Raw genomic sequence first — 13,603 nt, 5'->3', positions numbered from 1 at the left:
TGCCAGGAAAGATTGCTCTTGACAATACAAAAGGCCTATCCTTTCCTTCTCCACGCATAACAAGCCCATCGGAAGTCGCCATGTGAAAGTAATATCCATAAGCATTATGAACTTCCCTGTGTTCAACACCACCAACATGTAATGCATCTCTTGGCATAGTAACCTACTTAAAACAAAAATTCAGTCAGTATTCATCAAAACGATACTATTTACATAAATAAGTGTTAAATGTGGGGAAATAAGGAAACTTCTCTACATAAACCAACATAGGTTAACATAAGCAATCATAGCTTACACTCCACTCTTGATCTTAAAATACTTGCTTTAGTGAAAAATTTGATAAAAGGTGTCAGATCATGTAAGATGAGTGATGTATAAAATACCCAACCAGAGTTCAAACTTATCCATAATTGCTCTATAGATCAAACAAAGAAGCAATCAGATAGAAAGTTATACCTCTGGACCATTGAATACAGAAGGCTCATTCATGTCATTCCAGATGTATAATGAAGGAGTTGAACCAGCATAATTCTTATACGAGAACCTTCCACCCCACCATTCTCTAATCTCTGGACTCAGCATATCAATGTAAGATGATGAACCAGGCCAACACCAACCATCAAAGTCTTTTCCAGATGAATCCTTAACATAGTGTCCCATGTGAGTAGCCTCCTTATGTAGGAAGTACGAGTCATCCCTCTTGATATGAGGATCCACAATGGTGACCATCTTCCTACCCTTCGCAGCCAACTTCTTTTGCATCTCCTCTGGATGAGGAAACAAGACACTATCCCATGTAAAGTATCTCTTCCCATCTGTATGCTCGATGTCAAGCCAGAGAACATCATAAGGAATATCATGCTCATCGAATTTCGAGTCCACCTGTGCCACATCCTCCTCATCTTTGTAGTTCCACCTACATTGGTGATAACCAGTGGCAAACAACTGGGGCATGGCTGACGTACCTGTCACACTTGCATACTGCTTTACAACATCCTTTGGCTCAGGCCCAACGAAAAAGAATGTATCCACGATCCCTGCCTCACTCATCCATAATGTGTCGATCCTACTCTGACCGGAAGGCAAAGAAATACCACTCTCTGCATCCCATCCATTAGCCAACACATCAATCTGCATTTCCGCAGCATTCAACCAGAAAAATCCACAAGTTTTACCAGATTTCCCATGTGAAACCATGAACGGAATCGACCCGTAAAGACCAAACGGTGATTCATGATCGTATTCAAAAACATCTAGATTAAACAGCCTATATGGTTCAGATTCCTCAACTCCAGGACCCTTGGTAGGCTTCAAGGCGAAGCTAGTGGCGTGTTCAGGGATTCCATAAACGAAACTGGAATCATAAAACGAAACGTCAAAGCTAATAGATTGAGGACCAAATGGTCTTGAGTCTGTATGAGTCCTAAATTTCTCTTCCCAGTTATCTCCTTCAGTTTTCTTCCCCAACTGCTCAAAATCAAACAATCCATGAGAATTCAATGACACGACGCGACGACGATCACCTGATTTCTCACGCACATACACTTCAAACGGATCGTGCCGCACCACCGCCTCGTAGCCGTCGGATACATAGACTACTGAAGACGGACTAGTGTCTCCGGAGATCGTCTCCGTGGCTACTTTCTGAAGCCAGATCTTCTTCTCCTCGAACTCAGACACTACCACATCAGGAACTCTGAACCTCTTCTTCGGCGGGTTCAGCGAATGGTCCTCATCGACTCTGAATCGCACGATCCCATCCCTATAAACCGAGAGAGATAGAACCAACGGCTTGATCTGATCACCATCGTCTTGATTAGGGGTTTTCGGTAGAAGCTTCGCTACGAGATCTCCATCGGTGATGGAAACATCGCCGACGATTAGGGAACACGCGCCGGGAGTACGGGATCGAGCGCGTTTACAGAACGGAGTTTGGTCACAGCTGCGAAACTCCTCCTTCTTCCATGAAAGAGCTGTTTGTGAGCAGAAGCAAATGAGTGATATTACAAAGAGAAGAGATCTCATTTTGGCTCCTCGTTCATGGAAATCCTTAAGAGTGAGTAAATCAAGTAATGAGGAAGGAAACACACAAAACTCTTGAGGAAGATGATCTTTCCGGGTCGGATCGGACTAACCCGACCTGCTTATCACTATTAAGGCCCTTAGGGCCCAAACGCGGCCCAAATTCCGGGTATGTAAGTTTCTAGATCTGTCTTCTTCAAGCAAAACCCTAATTTTGGAAATTGGAATCGTGGAAGAGAAGACGATGCCGGAGAAGACGATTATTACGTCGGAGAGTTCAAATTCGTCTCCGTTGAACCCTTCGTCTTCGCGGATTATATGCCATGTATGTAATAAGCAGTTCTCGCAGTACACTTGTCCTCGATGCAACTTCCGCTACTGTTCCCTTCCTTGTTACAAATCCCACAGCGTCCAGTGTACTGAATCATTCATGAGAGACAATGTAAACGATGAGTTGAAGCAAGTTCGATCTGATGATCAAACCAAAACGAAGATGCTCGAGATTTTGAAAAGGTTTCACGAAGAAGATGGGGGAATTGATAGCATCACGGATGACGATGATGAAGGTTCAATCTTACCGGAGGAGATTATGCAGAGGATTATGAACGGAGATGAAGTCAGTCTTGATGATTTGAGCTTAGAAGAGAGAAAAGGGTTCCAAAGAGCCTTAGCGTCTGGAGAATTAAGCAAAATGATCGAACCATGGGATCCTTGGTGGTTACGTGCTTCAGCTCGAACGATCTCTCTTGGACGCGGAGGTACACAACTCGTTCAGTGTGTTGAAGAAGAGGAGGAGGAAGAGGCCAGAGTTGTGAGTGAGATCCCGAGAGGGCCTGATACACCTTTGATCTCACTAAGCAAGCTTAGCTCAACGAATCCATCTCCACTCTTACCAATCCATTTGATTGACATTGTATACAGTTATTGCTTTACTCTCCGTATCTACAATGGAGAGTGGCAATCCGATTCTTTAGGTTCAGCTACAATGGTCTTGAGTGTTTCATCTGTTTTGGGTCACAATGCACAACCTGAGACCATTAAGGAAGTCTTGTCCTTTTGCTTGGAACAGACTTGCTCTTCGGCTTATAAAAACCTTGGTGGCGGTCTCAAGTTCGGGTTGAACCTGGTCGATGATGTGATTTGTTTGCTTTTTCTTGGCTCTGGAGCTATTGTGTGCTTGCTCTGCGATCTCCAGAGGCTGATTCATGGTGCAATACTGGAAGTAAAATCATCGTCAGGTCGTGATTTGAAGAAGAGACTAAAGCTTGCAGAGAGGAAAGTGTTCTTCATGATGTGTTGGGTCAATGAGCAGAGTTGTGAAGTATGGCAAGCTCTGGAATCATCTGTAAGGGCAGAGAAGAACTCGGTGGTTGAGCTAAATGGGGTTCCGAAAATGAAGAAAACAGATCAGTTCCGAAAAGGCGGTGGCGTGGTGATTGAGGAGATAGAATGAGAGTTCTAATGTTATAGCTTTGATTATGTAAGGTTTGTTAACAAATGAATGAATATCTTGTGGTGTTGCTCCTAATTGATAATGTAAGGTTTGCATATGAATCCCAAATATTCATGATCCCTACCTGGAACATGATATTGTTGGGATACAAAACAAGTCTCACATCTGATGTTTAAAAAGACTATCATTAATATATAAAGGGTTTAGCGTCAATCCACTAATTGCCAATTGGTTTTTAGTTAGAAGCCCACGATAAACCCAAATTTAACAGATACCTTAGCCAAAAAACCATGATCAAATTTGAGAACTCTAATAAGGGCTTCCCTCTAGTTTACCATCTCTGAGATGGCTCTCCACATCCAGTTAGGCATGAATTTGCCTATGTAATCGCAGTCGGGGTGTTCTTTCTAGCAATCCTAGGCCAATATCTTCCAATCTCTTCACCGTTTAACCATGCCATGCTTTTCCCCATACTGACCGTATCAAGCCCAACCGGCTCACTCCCATACTGAACATATCCTAAGATATTTAGGTCAGTAGTCAACTCACCTCCATGGTTTAAGTACAGTTTGCGTTATTGGTTCTCATACAAATTACTATTACGCGTTGCAAACAGATAGCTAGCATTTAGCGAAGATTAATATACATATGTTGATCCCACTCGTTTTAGTCCCTAGAGTTGTAGACATATAACATGATTAAAGTTACAAGGAAATAGCGATTAATAAATTGATTGCAACAGACCAGATGCATACAGGAAGTGTCTGTCTACTCCGCTTCTTGTTCATAAGCAATTTCAAGACTCATGTGTTCTGGTTCCCCATCCATGGTTTTCCTTATGATAGTTTTGTGATCAACAGCGATACCACTTGAAGAAACACCTCTATATTTGTAACCTATGTAGAAGATTGCATTCTCTGCGTGGAGCTTCTCACGAGCCTCAGTCATGTAATCTTCTTTAGTTTCTACAACTACCTTGTTGATCTCCAAGGGAGGGGAAGCCACCAATACCTGGAGTCGTCACATTGGCAAGTGTAAGAGGAAACAGATAACAAGTGTGGCAGAGAATGATTGCAAATTCAACGACTTACAGGATATATTGCTTTAAAGAATATGATTTCAATGAATAGATGCAGCCAGTCATTATCATGCAGCTCTGATTCTTGCACCTGTGATCGATGATGCACAAACAAAAATGCATTTATCTACATTTAACTGGCATCAACAAGATTAAACTCCACTCTCTGGACATATATCTTAATTACCACGTAATACTTTTTGTTGTCACTGGAAAAGGCCTCATCAGACAACCATTTGGGCATTTCACCTGTGTAGAATTGATCTATAGCATCCTCATTCCGGTCCCAATATTCATTCACACGCTTGTTACCTTTTAAAAAGTGATCTCTAGAAACTGTTAGTCCTCTAAAGAAAGAATAGACAGTGATATAATTAAGAAGATGCGGTAAATAAAAATCTTTACGTACATGTGGGTCTGCAGGCCAAGATCCTCCCCGCATATCCAGCATTACTGAACACAGTCTGAAAAGAGGAGAAGACAGAGTCGCAGGCTGGATCCATGGCCTCAAAAGTTAAGTAGAAGTCGACGCAAGCAGTGCACATAGAATTATACTTTACCCAGCGCACAAACTTAAAGTTTGTTCCCTGACAAACAAAATCAAAACAAAACTCAAGGCAGGGTTCTTCTTACAAGACATGAAAGAGAGGGATCGGAGAGTTACCTTTTCAAAATTGTAGCAGTAGAGTGCAAGCCTAGCGTAAAGGGTGAGATGATAATCATAGTCACCAACATCAGGCTTCCTTAACCTAAAATCAGAGCCTCCATAATCAAAACCCTGGAAAAATCAAAATCAAAATCAGAACCAAAAAAAAAAACCCTGGAAAATCGAAACCATCCCTGATGGAGTGATGGAGAAGTAAAGTAGTATCCATGAGACGAGAACGAAACCTAAGATATTAAAATCAATTGCACAAACAAACATGAGGGAAGAGGATTTACATACATAGGCCAGATGGGAATATTTCTTACTCCAAGCCCTTAACTTTTTCTCTTTTTTCCTTTCCGTTGCTGCTTTTGAGATTTCAAGCCTCCCGAATTCACTTACCCGCATGACCTCCATCTCCTCCAAGCCCTAAAAATCTCTCAGATATTATTACTCAACTTATATTACAATACTATGGTTTTAACACACATATATATATGGTATGTCTTTATTATAAATTTATTCAGACACAGTCACATAATGTATCGTGTTTTACCGAATAATAATACAGTGAAAATTTCTGCTTATTGGATGACATTTCATAAGAGAGCTTCTGCTTTCTAATCAATTCCAAAACTATCTTTGCAATAGAGCTTCAACGTCTTAAGGATATGTATTCAATAAACCCAATAAAAGTAATTACCATATTGATCACAGTGGTAAGCTACCATAAGCCCAACTTCGAACATCAGACTACCAAGAGCTTTGAAAGCTGTCATGTCATGAAAGGAAAACACTCTGATAATTGGAGGAAAATATTAAACTTGAGGAAAAAATTGAGAAAAAACAAGCTATACCAGAAATTCTCAAACTTTATGACACTGCTAAATGCCATGTATGATAAAAATAGCTATGCATTCTCAAAGCTGAGACACCAAAACTTTATTACCGATTACACAAACTAACGACACCCGAAAGTAAAGCAAGTATCACCGAGTTACCTCCTTCGAGCTCCGATAAAGAATTCCTTGGCCATATGTTTGATCCACAATATGATGGATACCTACATCATGATGTAAGCAAAATGATATGAATATGAAATAACGAATCATAAAAGAGAAGTAGTCTGTTACATTTGCCAGAACACATAGTTCATGTAAACATAACACTACAGAATACAAGTAATTTTACACTAGAGAATCTGGGAATCACAAGAGTTCAGTCGGGCATTCCATATTTCAACACATTACAAGAATGCTACATAAGCCAAAGACTTTCCAAACATAAAAATGATGTTATTTACCGCTGTATTTCATATGGATTACTTGTTGGTACATCTTGTAGAGGATTAGCATAGTAGGAACCCTTCAACACGTCTGCACAAACAATAAACGAACTTTCTTTTAGTACTTTCATCAGAGCAGGCCAGAGATATAATACAGTCACAAAAATTACATTTCAACTTCTTCTATACAAGGAGCGAATATAAGATATATCTAAATAAGTTCTTGCAGTTATCTAGCAATATGTAACCGAACCAAACAAGATATTAAACGAAAAGCTTTACTTAGCCAACTATCTGCAACTACGAAATCTCGTTTTGTAATTAGACATAGACTGGGAAATTTCATCTCGTTCTGAAGCAATAAAAGAAAAGTTTGTATAAGCTCACCAAGCTTCCCAGATTCAAGTTTCTCTTTGCCATGACTCCAACCAAAATTGTATCTAAGAAGAAACAAAGCAAAGAGAGTAGTTATTGGAAAAAAATGAAATAGAAGATCATAACTAAAACCAAGTTAAACAAAAGAATCGAATAATTCACCTACTATGAGCATCTTCAAGCTCTCTCTTCACCTCTTCAGGAAGACCAGCTAACCTTTACAGCGGAATCACATAAACCCTTGTTAGATATTTCCAAAACATAAAAATCTAACCTTTAATTGAACTAATCAGCTACACACAAAAAAAAAAAGAGAATCATTCACCTAGGTGCAAGCTGAAGTAGATTCTTTCGTAAAGCTGGATACCCTGGAACCTAAAAACACAAACTTCAACCTCAAATTTGAAATCTGTACTCATAAATCAACACAATTGAGATGACATATAACTATAAAACACTAAGTTACATGCAAAAATTCAAAAAAAGCTTATGTATTTTATAAATCTTTAACCAATTAAGAACAAAGAAACAATGATAGTTGCTGTAAAGAAGTGATACATACATCTTTAACCGAGAGTATTCCAAGTCCGTTAGGTCCAAATCCTTGTACAATCCTCTCAGACAAATCTATGTTGCTCTGCTATAAAATTGAAAGATAAAAAGAAAAGTTAAGAAGACAAAAACAGAACACAGAGAAGACAAAAATGAAGACAGCAAGTTCGGGATCAATCTTTACCTTGAGCTCCGAGTAAGATACGGTGACCGTGGAAACAGTTGGCACGGTGGCGTCCGACGCGAGAGACATTTTTGGCGGCACGTAATCAGACGAGGAGAAAAGGGTAAGGACGGACGACGTCGGAGAGCACACCGGAGACTTTTTTTTTTTTTGGTTCTCTTCTAAAATAAATTTATCTGACATTTTTTATTTATTAGTATTAATATTATATCCGCTATGACTCGGAGCCCCGCAATATCCCGCGGAAGTATTTTAGAAGAAAAGTAAATAAATTTAAAATTTAAAATTACTAGATTATAAATTCATTTGAATGTAATAAAATAATAATATTAAATAAATTGTTATTAAAAATATAACCATCAAAATAAAAACTTATAAACAAAAAATATTATATACAATATTTAAAGAATTATAAATATATAAAATATTTAATGAAGAATTATGGTAAAGAGTTACAATTAAAAAAAAACAATTATTGGATTCACTTCTAAGGTGAACCCATTTGTTTACTTCTCCTTATTTTAGCTAATGATAATCTGATATGTCATAATACATTTAAGAACTTATTTATTGACCTCCTAATAAAATAAGGAAACAAAATCTGTATATATTATTATAAAATTAAAAACTTAAACCGATTATTTATAAAATCAAACCGATATATAATTTCATTCTAATTTTAAAATCTAAACCCTAACCATCTCATTTGTAAATCCAAACCAAAATATAATTTTATTCTAATTGTAAAATCTAAACCCTAACCATCTCATTTGTAAATCCAAACCGACATATAGTTTCGTTCTAATTGTAAAATCTAAACCTTAATCATCTCATTTGTAAAACCAAACCGACATATAATTTTGTTTTAATTGGTAAAATCTAAACCATAACCACTTCATTTGTAAACCCAAACCGACATATAATTTCATTTTAATTGTAAAATCTAAACACTAAGTATTTCATTTGTACACCCAAACCGATATATAATTTTGTTTGAAATGTAAAATCTAAATCTTAATCACCTTATTTGTAAACCCAAACTGATACATCATTTCATTCTAATGTAAAATCTAAACCAAGCCAATATTTAACTTTCCTTAAAAAAATTATACTGAATTTGTTTCCTTAACATGTATTATTTTTTAATTTAATTTTGATTTATTTTTTCAAACAAGATAATGTATAGAAGATTCTAATTGGTTGAAAAGGAAGAAGTGAACAAGAAGGTTCATCCTAGGAGTGAACCTAAGTATTTTTCTTAAAAGTCATAATGACAAAGTGATCTTAAGTGAGAATATTGAACTAATAGTTGTAATGAGTAAATATAATTTTTATTAAATAATTATAATTAAAAATGTATTTAATAATGAGTGAAACTATATCAAAGAAAAATTGAAATTAAAATACAAAACTTTCAAAAACTTGAGAAAATAATTTTTAAATATTTAAATAGTTTTTAACGAAAAGTTATGATAAATAGATGCAACTGTAAATTCTATAATAAGTTTTATTAAATTTCTATATTGGTATAACCATTTCTAAAATTTTAGTTAGATTATAGAATAACATTGAATATTAGATATTAATATTCAAATTATTTAAATTCAACATAAAACGGAAAATTTGTTTCAATGAATTATAATTTGTTAGTTATTGATGAAGAGACAATTACAGAGAAAGTTCAAAAGACATGACTATTTAAATAGATACACCTATTAGAACAAAAAATTGTGATGAAAAAATATGAATAAAATATAGTGAAAAGACACAACTCTACAATAAACAGATACAACTGTTTGAATTTCTTTTTAAAAAAATAAATAAAAACAAAAATTTTACTAAAAGGTATCTAATATACCTAATAATCCATATAAACTACTTTTAAATAGAAAACATCTTTATTACCATATTGAAAATGTCAAATTCAAAAACTCACTATATAATCCATCTAACTAAAAGTAGATTAGATTCATCATTCCAAAAATATTTTTGAATTGATGAATCTAGAATTAACTATTGAAAATGTCATATTGAAAAGGTAACTGTCTGCATTTGAATATACCTAATATTGAAAAATCGCAACTGCACCATATTGAAAAGTTGCAACTGTCTGCACTTGAATATACCTAATAATGCATATAAACTGCTTTTAAATAGAAGACATCTTTATTACCATATTGAAAATGTCAAATTCAAATTACAAAAGATTTTTGGAACGAAGAATCCATGTATTTTTATTAAATTTTTATATTTAAAATTAACTAAAAGTTGTAAATTAGATTCATCATTCCAAAAGTCTTTTGTTAAATCAAGAACTGGAGGAATTTTTTTACTTTAAAAAAATAAATGCTAGAGAATAATTTAGAAAGCAGTAAAAACTGTTGAGATTAAAAATTTATATTATTTTGTGTCATGGGAAAAAAATGAAAACAGTTCAAAAAGACAAATATATAGAGATTTCAAAAGATACGAATGTTCCAATAAACACAATTGTACAGTGAACAATTGTAATTTTTCATAAATAACCGTTTTAGTGAACCATCACGACTTTTCAGAAAATATCTAAATGGTGCGATTGAAAAAACACAATTATTGGTCGCATTTATTTGGATTGTTATTATATATAAATTTATAAGAGAGATATGACCTAATTCCAATTCCGATATCACAGTTATCCGATGATTTGTAAGCTTCGTTCATTATGAAAATTTCGAGATATATATATATATATATATCAATGTAGTTTATAGCTTCATGATGAAAAGTGAAAACCGAGTTAAGTTAATCAGTGGAAATTTTTTTTGTTTATTGTTTTCTGAGTTGTAACAAAGAAATACAAACAAACAAAAAATTTATCTTCCTTTGATAGCTTATGAATCCCACCCACATCTTCAACTTTGCAGCTAAACGTTTTGCATCATCTTTAACTTCTTCTTGCGTAGCTTATTGCACCGCCGAAACTTTCCTTTTCGATAACTTTATCTTCATGGGATTGCCGCCTTTCTCCTCAAAGATCACCAGCTCATTCCCGGAAGCCTTAAACCATGATCGTGGTACATGATACCTACGCCAAAAAAAAGAAAGAAAAAAACCAAACTTGTTTGAACAAAGAGAGATGTAATGAAAAAAAAAACACAAAGATGATGACAACTCTTACCATCTCTGAGATGCCTCTCCACATCCAGTTAAGCATTTATCCGGCATGAATTTGCCTCTGTAATCGCATTCTTTAACGCATTCGTCATTCGGGGTGTTCTTTCTAGCAATCCTGGGCCAATATCTACCAATCTCTTCTCCGTTTAACCATGCCATGCCTTTCCCCATGCTGATCATATCAAGCCCAACCGGCTCACTCCCAGAAGGTTGGTCTATGACAACCTACCAAAAAGATCAGATTTTTAGAGAGGAAGACAGAACTTTATCTTCTACGATCTTGGTTCTTGTCCAAGAAGTTATATTACCTTATACCAAGTCAAAGGCTGTTTCTTGGGAGGTTTTGTAGTCACCGTCCATTTCACTGCGCCGGAGTTGCCTGGCTTGGACAGTTCTAGATGCTCTCCTTGTACGCCGAGCTGCAAGATTTCATGGGTATGGTGTTGAGAGACTCATTGAAAAGAGAGAATCACTTGGAGCACATGACAGGTTTCTAGGCAGAGAATTATATATAACCTTGTAGGACCATTTGCTATTTGTCAAATTCAATGTGCCCTTGTTGAAACCTTTGATTGAGACACTTGTAAGCCCAGCTCCAACCCATTCGTAAAAGGATCCTGCATTCTGTAGTAGAGGAAGTTACGCAATGTATGAGTTCGGATGATGAAGCAAAACTGCAATGATTACCGAAAGACCAACGGTCATGCTAAGCAAATCAATATTATTATCGCCCGCTTTGAGAGAAACTGATTTCTTGAGTTTGAAAGGCACGTGAGTCCCATTCCCTGTCGCAGTTCCTAGAAACCAGGAGTCACGTTTACGCACAATCAATTAGAAAACCAAGTTCAAGAAATAATAAAATGGCCGCAAGAGTTAGAAAGTAAGTACCTAGGTACTCTTTGTTGATGAAAACATGAAGAGTATGCCCCTTTGATTCTATAAACAGAACCGGGCGGTTACCCTTGTTCAAGAACTCTTCTTTGCCACTGACATTTATACTGCAGCAGATTGAATACATTTGCTTAAGGTTCTTTCTCGATGAATTCAAATAATTTAACAGTAATATCATTCAGGTACTGACCTTGTTGTGTACCAAAGATAGTCAGTTGTGTCCTTTGTGGTGTTGATGTGGTCAACAAGTTCATTTTTCACAAAATCTGCTTCTCCCCAAATACCCGGTTTCTCAGAGAACACTTCCCATTTAAGACCAGATGAAGATTTCAAATCTTCAGGTAACATTTCAACCTTGGAGGACTTCGAAGTTACCTGTAACAAAATGTAACTTCAGCCTTTTGCTAAGTTGTGTTTTCGTGTTATGTCATTGTCCAAACCAGTTATTGTTGTTACCTTTGCTGTGTTGAAAACCTCGTTCTTGCAGTCAGGTAGAATGCTAACTGACCAAGCAGGCAAGTGGTATGACGTGTTACGAAACATCACCGTCTTGTCACTTTTATCATCCAAGTTTGACAGAAACGCAGCACAAGTTCCCGAAGAGTTTGTGTACACATCAGCCTGAATATCGGAAAGAAATCATCAGAAAGAACATTCTGACAGAAACAGAAGTCTCTCGTGGGGTTTTAAAACAGAAAGTGCACCTCGAGTGAATGGCCTAATGTAATATTTTTATGCTCGCCACTGATCAGCAAGTTTTCAGAGAGCATTATAGCCTTGTGGAGATCCTTAAGGTGTCCCCATTTTGGTAATCTAGGCAATCCTGACAAAGGAACAGGACATAAACATTAGTTATCTCACTACATAGTGATCTTCTTTGTTACAAAGTACAAACTCACCATACTCATCAATCGGAGCTTCATAGTCATAGCTCGTAGTGATGAAAGGTCCTCCTGAAGTACGTCCAAAATTCGTTCCTCCGTGATACTACACCAAATTGCAGACAAAACATACAACCAAATTCCAATAAGATTACAAACAGAGCTTACTAACTTCCTTGTATTGAATAAATTAAGAAATATTACCATGTAGTAGTTGTGCACACTTCCACCTTTCCCGAAAAACCGAGCAACAGAGTAAGCTACATCCTCTGCTGGTCTGTGAGGGTCTCTGCCTCCAAATGTTTTAAACCTAGAAGAAAAGAAAAACTCTTTTCAGACCGCGAAAAACAGATTCACTTGCTAATGAACAAGAAGCTCCAAAAGACTCCAACTTTGTATGAAACAGAATTCAAAGAAATGTTAGTAAAACCAAATATCAATCTACTTACCATCCAGGCCAGTTCTCAGTCCAAATCTTGGGTTTATCTGGTGTATTAGGTGTGAACTGGTCACAGTAAAAGCCATTGCAGGTACTAATCTGCAAAAGAAAATAAGAAAAATCCATCATAACCTAGCACAAGTTGAAAGAATTTTCACTCCATCAGCTAACCTGACGTTACAAGAAACTATGCAATGAATCAAAAAGATGAAGGTACGTATAGATCTTGTGTTTCAGATTCGATAAAGACTTACCACAGTCGAAGGAGCATCCCATTGCTGGCACATCATCCATGGAACTCCAATGTTCTGTGAGACAGCCATAGAAGCAGACCATTGAGCATACCTTTTCCCACCTTCTCCGTAATCTTTCTCATAATACCCGTACTCGTTTTCCACCTAATGAATCACAAATATTAATATAAACATTCTAAAAATGAAACAAAACAATACTGAAATTGTTGTATATGTTGTCATTTGTCTTGCCTGAGACAAGATTATTGGACCGCCCTGTGGTGCAAAAAGCTTCTCTTTTTTCAACAAGTTCACTATATAAGTCGTGAAACTCTCCATGTAATGCTGAAACGAAAAATTCACAGAGCAAAGAAGTTTAAGTAACAGAGAAAAGAAAGACAAAAAAAAAAA

The 13,603-nt window shown here is 36.3% G+C and overlaps 5 protein-coding genes across 6 annotated transcripts in view; 1 reads left to right on the top strand and 4 right to left on the bottom strand.

The window, feature by feature from the left end:
• LOC104762526 (probable glucan 1,3-alpha-glucosidase) overlaps positions 1–2,076 on the bottom strand; it is a 6,201-nt gene extending 4,125 nt beyond the window's left edge. For both annotated transcript variants that reach the window (XM_019240403.1, XM_019240402.1), the window contains exons 1-2: positions 457–2,076; positions 16–163 (exon numbers count right to left, since the gene is read on the bottom strand). In XM_019240403.1, the coding sequence (XP_019095948.1) occupies positions 16–163; positions 457–2,025 (1,717 nt within the window). In that variant the 5' untranslated portion in view covers positions 2,026–2,076. The remainder of the gene's footprint in view (positions 1–15; positions 164–456) is intronic.
• LOC104762525 (zinc finger HIT domain-containing protein 2-like) lies at positions 2,210–3,688 on the top strand. Its single transcript, XM_010485841.2, has one exon. The coding sequence runs from the start codon at positions 2,267–2,269 to the stop codon at positions 3,473–3,475; it is 1,209 nt and encodes a 402-aa protein (XP_010484143.1). The 5' UTR covers positions 2,210–2,266; the 3' UTR covers positions 3,476–3,688.
• Positions 4,091–5,995, bottom strand: LOC109130547 (UPF0725 protein At5g63820-like). Its single transcript, XM_019240209.1, has 7 exons — positions 5,903–5,995; positions 5,500–5,628; positions 5,218–5,331; positions 4,963–5,140; positions 4,741–4,865; positions 4,567–4,644; positions 4,091–4,486 (listed from the first exon to the last, which is right to left on the bottom strand). Exons 1-7 carry the CDS (start codon positions 5,903–5,905, stop codon positions 4,244–4,246), a joined length of 870 nt encoding a protein of 289 aa, XP_019095754.1. The 5' UTR covers positions 5,906–5,995; the 3' UTR covers positions 4,091–4,243.
• On the bottom strand, positions 5,555–7,749 carry LOC104762524. Its single transcript, XM_019240210.1, has 9 exons — positions 7,596–7,749; positions 7,422–7,499; positions 7,185–7,234; positions 7,022–7,075; positions 6,872–6,924; positions 6,503–6,575; positions 6,201–6,262; positions 5,903–5,971; positions 5,555–5,628 (listed from the first exon to the last, which is right to left on the bottom strand). The coding sequence occupies exons 1-9, from the start codon at positions 7,662–7,664 to the stop codon at positions 5,594–5,596; spliced, it is 543 nt and encodes a 180-aa protein (XP_019095755.1). The 5' UTR covers positions 7,665–7,749; the 3' UTR covers positions 5,555–5,593.
• LOC104762523 (beta-galactosidase 10) overlaps positions 10,334–13,603 on the bottom strand; it is a 4,652-nt gene continuing 1,382 nt past the window's right edge. The window contains exons 5-18 of the mRNA XM_010485836.2: positions 13,445–13,537; positions 13,214–13,357; positions 12,970–13,058; positions 12,725–12,830; positions 12,539–12,626; positions 12,344–12,462; positions 12,096–12,260; positions 11,830–12,014; positions 11,637–11,746; positions 11,436–11,545; positions 11,265–11,372; positions 11,057–11,167; positions 10,753–10,973; positions 10,334–10,659 (exon numbers count right to left, since the gene is read on the bottom strand). Coding sequence (XP_010484138.1) covers positions 10,539–10,659; positions 10,753–10,973; positions 11,057–11,167; positions 11,265–11,372; positions 11,436–11,545; positions 11,637–11,746; positions 11,830–12,014; positions 12,096–12,260; positions 12,344–12,462; positions 12,539–12,626; positions 12,725–12,830; positions 12,970–13,058; positions 13,214–13,357; positions 13,445–13,537 — 1,770 coding nt within the window. The 3' untranslated portion in view covers positions 10,334–10,538. The remainder of the gene's footprint in view (positions 10,660–10,752; positions 10,974–11,056; positions 11,168–11,264; positions 11,373–11,435; positions 11,546–11,636; positions 11,747–11,829; positions 12,015–12,095; positions 12,261–12,343; positions 12,463–12,538; positions 12,627–12,724; positions 12,831–12,969; positions 13,059–13,213; positions 13,358–13,444; positions 13,538–13,603) is intronic.

The sequence above is a fragment of the Camelina sativa genome, chromosome 18 (genome assembly GCF_000633955.1).
Source record: "Camelina sativa cultivar DH55 chromosome 18, Cs, whole genome shotgun sequence".
NCBI lineage: Eukaryota > Viridiplantae > Streptophyta > Magnoliopsida > Brassicales > Brassicaceae > Camelina > Camelina sativa.
Note: the sequence above shows the minus strand (reverse complement) of the source record. Positions and strands in the feature narration are given on the sequence as shown.

What these genes read in the sequence shown, in the direction of transcription:
- LOC104762525 (XM_010485841.2), top strand. Translation starts at nt 2,267, where the DNA reads ATGCCGGAGAAGACGATTATTACGTCGGAGAGTTCAAATTCGTCTCCG.
- LOC109130547 (XM_019240209.1), bottom strand. An exon ending in AATATTCCCATCTGGCCTAT is followed by an intron (nt 5,332 to 5,499) that starts GTATGTAAATCC and finishes TGATTTTTCCAG; the next exon opens with GGTTTTGATTATGGAGGCTC. An exon ending in TCTTTAAAGCAATATATCCT is followed by an intron (nt 4,487 to 4,566) that starts GTAAGTCGTTGA and finishes TGACGACTCCAG; the next exon opens with GTATTGGTGGCTTCCCCTCC.
- LOC104762524 (XM_019240210.1), bottom strand. Translation starts at nt 7,664, where the DNA reads ATGTCTCTCGCGTCGGACGCCACCGTGCCAACTGTTTCCACGGTCACC. An exon ending in GAATACTCTCGGTTAAAGAT is followed by an intron (nt 7,235 to 7,421) that starts GTATGTATCACT and finishes TTGTGTTTTTAG; the next exon opens with GTTCCAGGGTATCCAGCTTT. An exon ending in AATCCATATGAAATACAGCG is followed by an intron (nt 6,263 to 6,502) that starts GTAAATAACATC and finishes ATCATGATGTAG; the next exon opens with GTATCCATCATATTGTGGAT.